At 40.6% G+C, this 15429-nt stretch overlaps 1 protein-coding gene across 1 annotated transcript in view; it reads right to left on the bottom strand.

Moving 5' to 3' along the window:
- Positions 1-15429, bottom strand: part of LOC121958114 (glutamate receptor ionotropic, kainate 5-like) — an 80925-nt gene that overhangs the window by 39901 nt on the left and 25595 nt on the right. The window contains 4 exon segments of the mRNA XM_042506986.1: positions 625-729; positions 3972-4124; positions 7963-8124; positions 14963-15016. Of these exon segments, the coding sequence (XP_042362920.1) occupies positions 625-729; positions 3972-4124; positions 7963-8124; positions 14963-15016 (474 nt within the window).

The following is a 15429-nucleotide window of genomic DNA, read 5'->3' as shown; positions in this document are numbered from 1 at the left end:
CCTCAAACAACCCCACTTTAAAAGATCTGAACTACCCCTTCAGTCCAGTTTTAAATCTCGAGGACGTTCAGATTGGACAAACAAAGGATTTGCTGTGTTAGTTTGTGATCTTTCGAGAGCCATGCCAGCTGTGTTAAAGTCATCACATAAATCAAGTGGAAATCTCTGCCACTGCATTACTTTTTTTACGGCACACTTAACCCTGGTCTTTGAGCCGGTTTGACCCTGCGGTGATGTCAATTGATCTCTGACCTTTTAATGTTCATCTGAGGTCATAAAGCAACACTAGACAGAGTCTGTTTGTATTGATTTTATTGACGGACGAATGAGAGAACTGCTTACTGTGAATCCACGGCCGCCGAAAGAAAACCTGCCGACTGAACAACCTCAACAGAGAAGACGGTACTGACTCTACCGGAGTTTCTTGTACGAGTTCTCGACCGATGCGTGGTGCACGGTACGCACGATGGTGTTTTCATCTTTTCAGAAACCGCACACACCAATTAAATCCATATTTGGGAGGAATTTCCAATTTCAAAACAATGACATGTTCAGCCGCTGCAGCTAAATGCTAACTTAATCTCTCTCCTATCTGCCTCCCACTTGACCCCATTTGACTCTGACCTCTTTATGGCCCGCAGGGTGCTTCTCCAGGATCTTCAGGGTGTAATTGGTCCTCTGGCCTTTGCTGTTGAACTCAATGTGACCCGTCAGACCATCGTACTCCACCTGATGAGAGAGACACCAAAAATAGTTGATGAGCCCCAGCCAGCAAGCGGGGTGACCCAAATTCCAGTTAGCTACGATCCAAAAAGCAGATTTCTGCATTTGTGTTGGACTCAACACTCAGTTTATTTGGAAAGCTTTAGGAGGGTTGCACCAATGTTGCCACTGATAAAAGGCACATATTTAGTTTGCCCCTGTGAGTTAATCCACTGATTCAGTCAATTGCTTTTGAATCATTTAATCCAGCATTTTAAACATTGCCGTGCCGGTACCTTAAGAGCCTGATTGAGAAATACAGAAATTTTCACTCGGCATTGATAGTGACAACACAAAGTTTCCATTTATCCCAAAATTTAAATACTTGGCAATCATCTTTAGCCATTCAGGTATGAAAAAACACACTGACAATTAGCTTCAGCTGTCAACTTGGGCGGTATCACAGGACCACGAACAGCCGGATACTAATGACAGAGAGAGACTGCAGTGAAAAAACTGCATATTTTCACATCTCACTCGATTCATTAAGGAATTATTTCGACCAAACCAGAGTTGAGGATTGTTGGAATAGTGGACTAATGAAGTAAATGACTAACAACAAGACTTAATGAGTCAGTTTTGGGGACTTTTGTTTTCTGTAAAGTTTTAATGAAGTGACTTTTATATTGAATTAACGAGCCAGTGTTGCTACTTTTAATGACTAGTTCAGTGACAGAGAGAAACTTGAAATCAGAGAGTGTATGGTTGTATTTTTCTTAGGTAACGCTGTAATACCATCACATACTAAACACTCACCCAAGTGATATTTCAGGTATGAAGGTATGAAAAAATAAATACCGCCCAGGTCTACTCTGTTGTGCAGCAACCTTTCAGTTCAGATTAAATGCACTTTGAAGGACACCAAAGTTAATTTGCACCTTTCACTAATAGTAAGCAGTGTTGACAGTGCTGCTGACCTTTGAGGGAACAGAGACCTGAAGAAGCTATCAAAGCCAATTAGCTTTGTTGGATCATCAACTCCTCCAAGATGTGAATAAAATAAACTGCGTAAACCTTCTGCGACCGAGCGATCAGTGTCTAAACGTGTCTGTAACAGCTGAATCAAAAGCTGCGAAGCAGCTGCAGTTCAATGTGACTCGGAAAACAGAAAGAGGCGATTGTTGATGAGAAACGAAATGCTGAAGAGGAGGAAGAAGATGAAAACAGAAAAATAAGATTAGTGTTAGAAGAAGCAGACAGTTTATCAGATCAGTGACAGAGCTGCTGGTGTGTTTGTGTGTTTGCAGGAATGTGCAAATAAGTGTGAGGGTTTGTGTGATACATGTGCAGTCAAGCGTGCATTTTGTGCCTGAGTTTATGTGAGCAATGTGCAACTGAGCGCACGTACAGTATGAATGAATGTGTGCGTGTGTGTGTGTGTGTGCATGACTCAAGATGAATTGCATCCCAAAAACTCTGTGGCGAGAGAGGCAGAGGGAGACAGAAGGGGAGAAGCCTATGGCTGCTGCCAAAAAACAGTGTAGAGATGATGAAGTGATGCACCGAGAGCAACAAAAACAATATGGAGGGAGGGAGGGAGGCATATTCAGAGGATGGAGGGAACAAGAAGTGGCAGACAGACAGAAATGGGGAAACAGGAGAGTGAGAATGAATTATATAAACATGGAAATGACTGAGGAAAGAAGGAGGGAGAAGGAGGAAGATGCCAGAGGAAAAAAAGAGACCATAACCCGTCCTCTCCATCTCCCTCCATCTCTCTCCATCTCTCTCTCTCTCCCTCCATCTCTCTCTCTCCCTCCATCTCTCCCTCTCTCTCCGTGTCCAGCAGCGGCACTGATGAGTCCAGTTCTGATCAGCCTGCAGCAAGGAGGAGACAACCTGCAATCTAAACTACAAAATACACTGTGTGGTACTTCCTTCCAAACAAAGCACTGCCTGTCTGCTCTAAAATGATCTGACCTCTAATGTTTCAGCGGTGCAAAAGCAACTTTGTTAATGTCACAAACAAATAGTGGTTAAAAGAAACCAATGTTGACTCAGGGTAACAGATGGGATGTGAGCAGTAGTGTCACATGTCAAAGTCACTTTGTCGACCCATCCGTCCTCCTTAACCTGCTCCCTTTAAGGGTTTAAGTCTCCGTAACAATGTTACTTCTACCTTTGTTCCAAACAGACAAAAGTCTGAATTCAGAGGATCACTGGAGCTCAGGTAAACACAAACAGACTGCGGGTCGTGTTAGGCATTTGAATATGTGACAATGTTTTTCTTGTGTTGACTACGGTGGCTGGCAAGGGCAAACACGCTACAGCACAGCAAAGTGTTTCCAGGAGAAATGTGCTGTAGCTTCCGAAATAAAAACAATCCAAAAACACGTGAAAATCCAAAACATATGCAACGGAAATGTGATTTCAATAAAAAAGTCCTAAAATCTTATAAATGTCCTAAAGTCCTAGAAATGTCCTAAAATCGAAGAAAAGTCCATAAATTCTAGAAATGTCCTGAAATCCTAGAAACTCACTATAATTCTACGTCCCAATGTTCAAGAAACTTCCCAAAGTCCTTAAAATTTCCTAAAGTCCTATTAATGTCCTGAAATCCTATAAATGCCCCAAAACTCTTCAAATGTCCTAAAATCCGTGAAAAGTCCTTAAATCCTTCTAGGATCCTAAAATCCTAGAAATGTTTGAACTCCTGGCGTCACTGGAGCTCAGATGACTGTAGGTCACGTTAGGCATTTAAAATAAGTGAAATATGTTTTACCTGTGTTGACTACGGTGGCTGAAAAGGCCAAACATGCTGCAGCACAGCAAAAGGAGAAATGTGATAAACCACAACAAAACACAAAACACAAGCACATCCAAAAATTCAAAACAAATACAAGAACAGAAATGTGATTCAAATGAAAAAAACAACAACAAAAAAGTCAAAAACAAACGCCTTGAAAAAATATGACATAAATATGAAAATTGCTGCACATCCAGTCAACACAACAGAAGATCTTCAGGCCGTGAGGTGGAGCGCCGGGTCAAACGGCCTGATTTACATACTAATGTGAATCTGTTACTTTTTTAATAATTTTTTAACAACCCAAGGCCAAACGTACAGGCCCACTTCTTTCCTAAAGATAAAACTGGCAGCAATAAGGCTGATTCACCAAACCATGTCCTACTCGTGTCCATGGGGAGGACAGCAACCACAAGTTCCCCAAACTGTCAGATTATGTGTGTGTGTGTGTGTGTGTGTGTACCATGCGTAGGTAGTTCATGAGGCTGGTCCCGTGTTGCCAGATGAGTGGAGACGTGCAGCTCAGCGGCTTCACTCCGATCTCCTGACTGCGGTTCAGCTCCCGCACGGCGCTCACCACCACATGAACCGCATCGAACATCAGGGCCGACGACAACTGCAACACAATAATTTAAAAAATGAACAAAGAGTATTTTACAGTGGAAATGTGAATAAAAACTGTCCTCTAACCACTCTGTCTTCTGAGACTGGTTTACTTCTTCTTGTGTGTTATAGAAGCAGAAAATGCAACACTGTGGTTCCTGCAAGCAGCTGGAGGACTCATGAACCACCTGTTCATCAAGATTTAGAAAGATACCACTGATCTAGTGTGGATTTCAATAAAGTCTGGGGACTCCCAACAGGCACATATTCAAAAAAAATAAATAAATCAACAGAAAAAAATGAAAGCAGCAGAGGGCAAATAACCCCGATGTTTAGTCTCTTGTATTGGTTAAAAAAATTAAGTACATTTACCTGATTACTATCCATCTACTTTACATGATTATGTCCATCTTATGCTATTTAACCCTTTAAAACCTGAGAAAATTAGTTTGGCTTCTTTCAAAAATACAGATAGAAACAATGAGCAACTTAACAAAACACGGCCAAAACATTAGCAGGAAATGAGTTTTAAAAAATTAATTTTAAAAAAAGAAAGAAAATCAAAAGAAGCAAGAAAATTAACAGAAAATGAGCAGAAAAAAAGAAAAGAAAAACAAAAGTAAAAAAATAAACAAACAAGAAAATGACCTCAAAGATATCCTTAATTTTTTCTTAAAAAGTATAATTTTTTTCTGTAAAATAACATTTAAATATATGGTTATTATAGTTATACATATAGTTTTTTGGACATTTTTTCAACTTTTTTCTTTTTTTTTAAAAAACAAATTTTCAAGTCATGGTCTTATCATCTTTTACTTATTTTTAGAAAATTGCACGACATTTCTTGCTCATTGCCTTTTTCATCTTGTTTCCAAAAGAAATCAAACCACTTTGCTTGGTTTCAAGGGTTAAATAGCTTGTGAAAGCCATCTCAACACAGCACAAGAAAACTGATGTCAATCCAGCTTTCAATGGGTTAATCCTTCGACTCTGCTACATGTCAGAGGTACACATTATATATTCCCATAATAACAAAAGACAAGAAAACATGAATGCAGTGTCCTTCAGATTCATGTTTGATTGCGCGTCGTGCCGTCATAGTAATGTCAATCTCTCCTCACTCCTCCATCATTTCTTCTCTCTGTATCTTTCTCCTCCTCCATAATGAACGGACCCATCAGGACAAATCAATCTCCTCCGAGCTGTTTGTCTCATTTGCAGCTCTGATATCAGCCTGAGCACACAGCTCTAATAAAGATAATAGTAATGACAATAGCGTTTGTCTCAATCACTGCAGACGCCATCATCACCGCAGAGAGCGTCCCCCGGGGATTTTATTATTACTCATATTTATTCACTTAAGGTGCTTGAAGGAGTCGAGCAGAGCCATAAATATGGCTGTTTTGATTGTAATGAACTTTATTATTGTGATGATTATGGTCATTACTTGATGAGCAGTAGCTGAAGAGTTGCAGTCTGAAATTGCTGCTGGCACAGAATGACACAAAGAAATACTTTAACCCCTTCAGCCATGATGTTCAGCTGGTCTTACTTTATATTTTCACCATGAGGAGGAGTGCGGGGTTCAGATCCTGCATCTGACCGGTTTTTAGATTTAGAATAATGAAACAGGTTTGACATAGGAGGGATTTTCTTTTTTGTAAAATATTGAAAAATTGAACATGTCCTGTCTTGTGCTTTAAATCAATGCATAAATCCAAGAAATGTCCTAAAATCCTAGAAACATCCTAAAGTCCTAGAAATGTCCCCAAATTCTAGAAATATTTTAAAATCCTAGAAACACCCAAAGTCCTAAAAATGTCCTTAAATCCTAGAAATTCCCTAAAATCCAAGAAAAGTATGAAACCATAGAATCATCCTTAAATCCAAGAACCATCTTAAAACACAGAGATGTCCAACAACTAAAGTCCAACAAACATACTAAAGTCCTAGAAACATACTAAAGTCCTAGAAATGTCCTAAAATCTGAATTATATACTTATGTCCTAGAATTGTCATAAAATCGAAGAAACAACTGAAAGTCCTAAAAATGGTCCTAACATCCAAGAAATGAACAAAATCCTAGAAAAAATCCTAAAATCCTAGAAGCATCCTGGACTCTGAGAAAAGTCAGAAAATCCGCGTCTTGGTTAGATGGAGGGAAGTTTACTACAGCTCATACACAAACTATTGTTTTGATACAAAGCTGGTTGGAAATTGGCAAAATATTCCCTTTAAATGGAGTCTGGTGGATTTGGTTATAACGATTAGAATAACAATCTGAGCTTGTTAACGGCAAAACCAAACTTTAATAGACGTCGGTCTCCTTTTTCCAGTGAAAATCACATAGTTCTGTAACCTAGACCTCAAAACGATGTGAAAAATCCACCTTTCCCCGATACAATGTGCCCCAACTATGCATCATTAAGTTCAGAGTTACAAAGTCAAATTTCAACTTACTTATTAAGCAGGTCATGAGCTGAAATATTAAATGAAAGCACCATATCTCATGTTACGGTATGTTACTTAAAGCCGCTTCATGTGAAGTAGAGGAAACAGCTCCAGGACCGGACAGACAGATTGGTGAAAGCTACCAATTATTTTTCACTCTTTCCGTCTCTGTCTTCCCTCCTCTATCTTTTCCTCTCCAAACTGTAATTAGTTATCGTCATCCAGCCCTGAAACTATCGACTCGGAGAGAACTTCAATCACACTCAGTCATACATCCATCTTTTTTATCAGCCGTCGACAGACTGTGCAGCTCTGCCTCCGTACAATTTGTCTGATTCCCTCGGAGTGTCAGTTTGACTGACAACTGACCAAACAGACCAGAACGTCAGGCTCTGATAGGATCACCGAGCCGTACGAGGCGCACGCTGAACGCCGCTGATAGCAGCAGCGCTTCACTTTTTTTTTTTCTGCTATCTCTCCCCGACGCCCTCGCTTGCAGGAGCATGAACAAACACATTTTTCTATTGTGTGTGCAGGACTCTCGGTTAGTATGAACAATATAAAATCAATTGACAGGCATAAATCACCAGCTCTGGAGCTTTTTAGGCTCTTCAAGTCAGGACGAGGCGGTGGAGACCAAAGCAGAGCTACCAGGACTGTGAATATTACAGAGAGAAGCTGGTGCAACTTGCTGCCTTCACGTTGTGATAATTTTGGCTGTTTTTATGCATATGGCATACATTTTGGCAAGAGTGTGTATTTTTGTTTAATCTTGGAATTTCCAGCTCAGCTCCTACAGTAAGTCTAAAATACACTGTAGAAAGAAACCTGTTTTTATTTATTTATGTATTTATACTGTGCCAAAAAAATGCCACTGAAACCGATTCAAACTGCAATCTTTGATCCCACAGCCATCAAAGCATAAAAACATGACTTGTATTATTTCTGGGTGTCATTCTGGGCTTTTGACCTGGAATTTGTAATTATTCTTTTTTTATTTTTGTTTTTTTTAACCAAAATTGGGGTATGGAAAAAATAAATGCTATTCCCACTAGGTGCACTGTGATAATCAAAAAATCAATCAATAAATAAATGATCTACTTTACATGTCATATATTGAAAATAATCAATTGTTTGTGTTTTTTTTTTTTTTCATTTAAAAACATATTGGCATCATGACAAAATCTTGGCATTTAAAGGATTAAAATCCTGAAAATTACTGAATATTTGATATTTATGATGAGGACTGATGTTAACTCAATGACGGTAGAAAATGAATGTGTAATATTTTTTTAAAGCTTGATTTAAAAAAGTGTAGTAGTAAGGAGTAGATCCTTTATTTTTTGAGTTCAGGCCCGTTTGTCTCTGTGTTTGTCTCTGAGTATGAGTGTGTGTCTCACCGCCGGTCCTGGGTACGGGCTGATGTCGCAGCCTTCCCTCCAGGACAGGTTGAGGCTGCGGATGAACTCCAGGTAGAAGGGGTGACTGCTGTTCAACATGGAGAAGCCCAAAATGTTGGACTGATCGTTCACCACGTCGTCCAGCCGCAGCAGAGGGAAGTCCTGAGGACAGAAAGAGAGAAAGAGGGAGAAGAAGAGATGGAGAAACAGGAAAAATAAGTTAACGTCCTCTGTCTCATGTGATGTATGATACCAATTTGTTGAAGTTGCAAGTTGTGAGCCGCAGAAACAACAAGCATTTAAGATCACAGTGGGAAGGAAATTCTAGACAAGTGACGGATGAAAGAAAAGCAGAAGGAAGAGGAAGACAGAAACAAACGAAGGGCTTGATTGGGGTTTTCTTTTGAGGGCTGCACAACGTCAAGTTCAATTTTTAAATTCCGAGCAGGCTCACGGACAGAAAAAAAGGTTTTTTAAAAAAAGAAAAAGATGGACATCAAACACTGGGGACTTTCAAAGAACTTCAAATAGTCCTTGAAGGCGAGCCGGTGTCACGCTGAGCTCTGCTGCTGAAACAAACCAGAATCAAACTGTTGCTCGGCCCTCGGAGGGTTTGTGTTTGCTCTGAAACAGATGCCGGCAATGAAACATTTAGCTTCAGCTGTGAAGTGCAGAGAACACAGACAGAGCTCTGTTTAAAACACTCGCTGCAACCTGCACAAACAGACAGAAGAGATGAGTTCACCTGAGGGTTTCACCTTGTAAAAACAGAAAAACAGAGTCTGCAGCCATGCTCGCAGCTCCGTGAGGCTGTGCTTTGGTGCAGCACGCCAACATACAGCACCTACTCTGGTACAAACATGTATATTTAAAACTGTACATTTGCAAACAAATTTCCGCTCAATCTGTCTGATTAGATGATTTCTCAGGACTGTGTGGGCGTGTACAAACCATCTGCTCTGAATGTTATCACTTGGTTGAATGGGCGTTATCTGAGATCATCGTAGACCATATAAATACTTAGCCACTAGGCTAAGTATTTATATGGCTAAGTTTCTATTACAAATTTGTGCAAAACTTAAGTGATATTTGCAAAATGTTGATAAAACACAATTGCGAGAGCAATTCCATTGATAGATGTTATGCCACTTTTCCTCTCGTGATAAAATTCCAAGTAGCACGGATGGATGTTTAAAACATCAGCAGGTTTATTTCTATTGCAGCCACCACACTAGCTGTCATTATTTACAATCCAAGGCCACGTAGGTGTGTTATGGAGCCATGATGGAAAGGTGAGCACCTTATATGTGGGAGTGGCCACGTATGAGGGATTTCAAGAAGGTGATAGTCCACGATTTCACTGATATGGATTCAAAACTTCTGGATGATCCGCTCAACTTTCTCAGAGTTATGTGATGCAATAACAGCTCTTGTAGCTCCTGCTGCATCATGAGGGAGCCAGTTCCTGCTGACAGGCACATAGACACAGCATCATGTGACCCAGAAAAGACAAAACGTGTTTCTATTGCAAATAAAGGCCAATTCAAAATATGGCTTTTTCAGATTCCCTGATATATCACCTCATGTGAGTTTAAAAAGTTTTTTGTGAATAAATGACATTTTTAAAAAAAAAAATTGATGCTTCCATTAGGCATTTCTTTTAGTCGCAATTTTAATTTGCACAATTTGACTATAAATGGAAACCCACCCGTGACAACATCCACCTGTTTGTGGATTTTGAAGCTTAAAGTTTGGCATTTTGGCTATCACCACCTTTATTTGACCATATTTGGACAAGGAGGAAGAAGGTGGATATAATCCTAATGCTAACTGCTAGTTTAGGTAGCAGGATGCATTAATGGGTTAACTTTGTACGAATAAGAATTTTCCTGATGGTGGTGATGGAGAAATGTTTCACAGAAATCTGATGCCCATATCTTTCATTTGTCTGTGTCTTATTTGTGTATTTTGTTATCTATTGGTTTATTTGTTAAGCTCTTCATGTCCTTCACACTACATTGTACTCTGTGTAATTGCTTTGGTGGAGTATTTGTTTTTGCTCTTATTGCACGGGGCTGTTTGGGACATGGAGATTGGAAACGGGTTACTTTGTAAAAAGAAAAATCGAGCAAGTCGTCACGTCTCGCTCTGGACCAGAGTGTTGAACGGACGGTCTGTCACCATCATCATTTGGCTGCGTCTCCAGCGGGGTTAAAAATATTCTGGCACAGAATCTATCCGGTCTGCAGAAACTGTCAGTAGAGGATATGAGGTGGTGGAGGGGAGGGTTGTCCAAAACCCCGAGCTTTAGTCAGGCATCCAGGAAGCATTCAGAGCATGGATTCTCTTCTGTCCAGCTGTTTAGCACAACTGCTAACCTGCGTGTAAGGTTAATTCCTTTCCCCCTGAATCCCTCCGACACTTATTTACTTAACCGCATCCCGGTCTGTCGGGGAGCTGCTGCTGCTGCTGCTGCTGCTTTTGTTGTTGCCGCCGGTGTGGCCGACAGTTGCCAAATCAATTCCAGCTACAGCCAAGAACACAGTCAGACTGTGGGCCTGCCAGCCGTGACAAAGAGCAGTTGGCTGGAGGAGTCGCGGCGACGGGGCCAGCACTGCTGAGAGAGGAAACACTGCGACAGTATCCCAGAAGGACACCGGCGATGCTGTGACTGCAGCACACTTCACACGGGACGTCCGTTTAGGAACAAGCTGGTTTTTCGGCAGCCGATGAGGGCGGGACAAGGTCGGTTCAGAGCGCTCTGGAGAAAGGACGTGAACAGCCTCTGTCTCAGATGTGTTTCAAAGTGCAATAAGTAAGATTTAGATTCTTTCTTGCCCAATTCACGAAAACACAACCATCATATATCTGCAGAGGTTTGATACGATTATTAATCAATACCTGTGACTCACTGATTACTTCACCCAGAGTGTAGAGAGCTCGGGTTTCTTAAACTCACCTCCGGGCTCGTCGTCAGTCTGGAACATTGACCCTCCATTAGAACATTTGCTAGATTCATGACTCAGGTACCTCAATAAAGTTTTATAGACTCTGTACATTCCTTTCTGATGTTTTGCTCACCTCTGCCTCGGCCTAAAGGGCAGCGATTTTATTCGCTCCATGAATCAACACATCCTGGCTGCTGTAACTCGACTGCTTCTGTCTGTCGGTCACGTCCACTGCTTTCAGCAAGTCTAATGAAGCCGCAATGCGTGTCTTAAAGAAGTATTTCACCGATATAAAGAGGGTCTCCAAATAAAAGTAGGGCGTCTATGCAGCAGAAACACTGAAATTGATACTTTACGGCAAAACAAAAGAGAAAAAAAGGACTGTGACATTCACTTTTGCTCAAGAGTTAGAAAACCTAAAATAGCAGCATGCACTGCACTGTGCTGGACTAATGAATGCTCCTGCTGGCAGGTGACACAATGCAAACTTGTCTGTGCGAGACAATGGCAACCACCTGGTAACAAACAATCTTACATTACATGGTGAGCTAAAACATATTTCTGAAAACATCTTTTTTGAATGTCACAAAAAATTATCTACTGATGTACATTCCTAACGCAAGTCAATGGCAAAAAAGTCTTTCTGGGCCTGTGGGCATCACGTGACCGACCCGATGCTGTAATTCCACTTTTGGCCACTATGTAAAATTTGCATCAGAGCCTGGTGCACGTGTTAGGGGCTTGGTTTTACCGTCTGGTTACTACTTTTTGTGTCCGAGGCGTGGCGGCATGGTTGAAAATGTGAAAGTACAGATTGTAGTTTGAGCAGCAACCAGAGTTTCGCTGTGGGTGGAGGAGGAATTTCTAGTTAGATGGAGGAAAGTTTACCATATTTCATTGTTTTGCTACAAAGCCGGTTAAAAAATGGCAAACTAAGCCTTTAAGGATGTTTCTACAGAAACGCTAACAGCTCTGGGAGGAAGAATTTTGAACTAAGTTTTAGAGTTAGCATGCTACTAAAGTCCCAATGGAAACATCAACATCCTTAGTTTAGCAGGTTTATCATCATCCGAATTTAGACTGTTAGCAATACTAAACAGCCCTAAACCCAGAGTAGCAACAGCTCAGGCTGATGGGAATGTGATTAGTTTTGCATGTATTTGAACATGAATCCAAGTATTGGACAAATCAAAATGTTCATCTGATGTTAATATTCAAGTTGGTGGAGCAGCTGACCGACAGCCCAACGAACGGGGTCTGATGCAACGCCATCATGCACATCAATGAGGAAGGTCCAGATGGCGCCACTCTGGAGAAAATGTGTGATCCTAAAGTCAATTAGCAGAAATTTAATGAACTTAATCTAATGTTTGCTTTGACCCTCATTAGAACAGCTAATGATCTTACATGGAAGCCACGTTTTCTGTCTGGCTCAGTCTCAATTGGGACGACTGACAGAGTGAACCACTCCTAAAATGAACCGTGAAACCAAAACTAGGAGCTAAAAGAGGCTAAAAAGCTCCCTGACTGTTTATGTAAAAATATGGATCAGCGCTGCTCAAAGACATGCAGTGAATCTGCTTTTCTATGACTTTTAAAAGTCTACTTTGCAGAAATTGTGGGTAGTTGGTAAACACAACATTTAGGCCAGTTTACATCTTTTTTTTTTTAAACACAGATAAACCCACAAAAAATAAGCTATGAACCGCTTTCCCATTACCCGGAGAGCAGAACCCCCCCCCAAAACACACACACACACACACACACACACACACACACACACAGCTCTCCTGCAGACGAGTAGGCCTGCGTTTGTGTGTGTGTGTGTGTGTGTGTGTGTGTGTGTGTGTACTGTTTGGGTGTGTCACATTTGATGTCACGGACAGGCCGGAAAACATGAAGAGAAACATCTAACAATCAGAATAAATACAGTAAAATAAAAATATGAAAGCAGAGGGCAACGTCTCTGCAAAAAATTACAATGCCAAACACACCTGGGTCATAACTTCTGTATGAGTTTGTACTTTTTTTTATTGGATTTTTTTATTAGATATAAATGCAATAAGACATTTTTCCCTTTAAACTAAGCACTTTAGTCTCTGGCGTTATTGTTTTTCCTTCTTTACCCTCAGTTGCCTTATAGCCAAACAGCAGCAGTGAACTCTACGTAGCGTCTGGCGTCTGAAGCCTGCTGGTCTTGTCACAGTCAGCAGAGCGTGTTTAATACAAAGTTAAAGGTAGGTCAGAGCCAGTGCTGCAGGTGTATGCGTGTGTGTGAAAGTGTTGAAGTGGGGGGAATAATTTTACTTTTGGTTGCTATCCAGGGTTCTGCTGGAAGGGGGAGAACAGCACTTTCGCCCTTGTTTTTTTTTTTTTTTTTTGGAGCTCGGTGCAAAGTGCCCTTGTGAACGGCTCCGTTAAAGTCAGTGACACGACGGTGTTTAGAGACGAGGCGGAGATTGAGACGAGTTATTATCCGCGCAGAGTCTCATCGCACAAGGGCACAACACCGGACGGTAAAATTATAATGATGACAAACTGCGACGGGAGCAGCGTGCATCTCTGATGAGGGGAGAGAGAGGAGTTATGGGTAGAGAGCGAGGTGAGAGAGGAGATCCACAAAACATCCTTTAACAAGTGAGAAGATTCAAGAAATAAAATTCATGGAGAAAGTGACTCACAAAATTAAAAATATGGAAGATGTGTTTGAGAAAAGGTGGAGTATGGAGGATGACCATGTTACAGACAGACAGCCTAGTAGTCATTACTTTCTACTCTTAATTAGTCTGCATTAATTCAACTTTTTTCTTTTCTTTTTTCCCTTGTCTCTTTTTAATATTGCTGATATCTTGATCATTTAGACCTTTTCTTTATTATTTATTTTGACTGACTTTAATGTTTCTTTGTACTGAATTGCAAACTGAAAAGCAGATGAAAATGACATGAAAAAAAGTACAAATAAAAACAGGTGAAAGATGAAAAGATGAAGCAATGAAGAAACTGACAATAAACAAAAATAAATAAACTGATTGGTTTAGTGATGATACAACTGACCAATAAAATGATGGGTGGCTGTGAGGAAAGAAAAAGAGAAAGAGGAAGAAAAATGACAAATAAATAAGAAGGAGGAGCTGTAACACAAGTTTGGAGTGATGAAGGAAAGAAAGGAGGATAAGAGGAAAAACAAGCCAAAGGAATCAAAAGAAAGAAAAGAATGGAAAAGAAGTCGTAAGGAAAGAGGAACAGCACGAGGAAAATGAAAGGATGCTGAAGGAAAGGAAATAAAAGAAAGAAATGACAGGTAGAAAGAGAAGGAGGAAAGGAAAGTATGAATTGACGAGTGACGAGAGAAAATGAGACCATTTATGAAAGAAAAGACAAAAGAAGAAGGCAAAGTGGAGATAAAAAAGCAAAGGAAACGAGGAGAGGAGAGGACAAAAAGTTTGAGAAAGAGAGAGAAGATGGTTATAAAGAAGAGGAGATGAGAAAGGAGGAAAGGAAACAAAACAAGGGAACAGATGGGAAAGGAAATGTAAAAAAGGAGAGATGAGACAGAGGAGGATAAGGATGTGAAGGAAAGAAAAGAAAGAAATAACAATGGGGAAAGAAATAATAAAAAGAGGAACAGAAATGAGCAAAAAGAAGATGAGCTGATTTCGAAGAGAAAAGGTAATGAAATAAAGGAGATGATGCAGTTTTGGGACGGAAAGAACAACATGATGGAAGGAGAGAGGAAGGAAGGAGATGAAGATGGATGAGAAAGGAGCAGAAAGTAAAGTAGATTAAGAGAGGATGTTAAAAGGAGGTATAAAAAATAAACGAGAAAGAGACAAGAAACAAGAAGATAAGCGAAGAGAAGGGGATTAAGAAAGAGACAAAAATCAATGAAATTAATGGGAATGGAAGAAATTAAAAAGATGGATGGAGAGTGGATGAGAGAAGAGGAGGAGGAGGAAGCAAAGAAATCACTAATTGTGCAGAAAAAGACGAGCACAACCGTCCTTCTGAGGATGAAAAGAAGGAGAACAAAAGTGAGGGGACGCAGCTCTTACCATGGTGGTGAGGATGTACTTGTAGAAGGCTGACGTCATCCCGAGCTCGTTCGCCTGCAGGTCAGGAGAAGAAGAAACTGATGTCAGCGCCGTGACACATTCTCAAACTTTCTCCGAAGAAACATGAGTCACAGTTTATTATAAAACAAGGGAACCATCTGTTATATACCCCTCCTCCCCCTCCGCTCTCTGGAGTTCGTCCCAAATTGGAGACAATTATGTTTCACCCTGGCAGTCTGTGTTGGAGCCTTCCTGCTTCTTTAATAACATGAAACGGTGATTATTCCTCAGAATATAACAACAGGAGCTGTCAGTGATGAGAAGCTGCTCTGAAAAAAAGTTTGGGGAGGTAATAATAAGGCGGAGGAGAACAGCTGAAAGAGCTCAGTGTGTTCTGATGTGGTGAAAAGGCGGCTAGACGTCTGGATGTAATCCGGGTTAACTGAACGTTCTGCAGACGTCTGAAT

This window comes from Plectropomus leopardus, chromosome 18, assembly GCF_008729295.1.
Source record: "Plectropomus leopardus isolate mb chromosome 18, YSFRI_Pleo_2.0, whole genome shotgun sequence".
Taxonomy (NCBI): Eukaryota; Metazoa; Chordata; class Actinopteri; order Perciformes; family Serranidae; genus Plectropomus; species Plectropomus leopardus.
The sequence above is the reverse complement of the archived record's forward strand: the minus strand, read 5'-3'. Positions and strand labels throughout refer to the sequence as shown.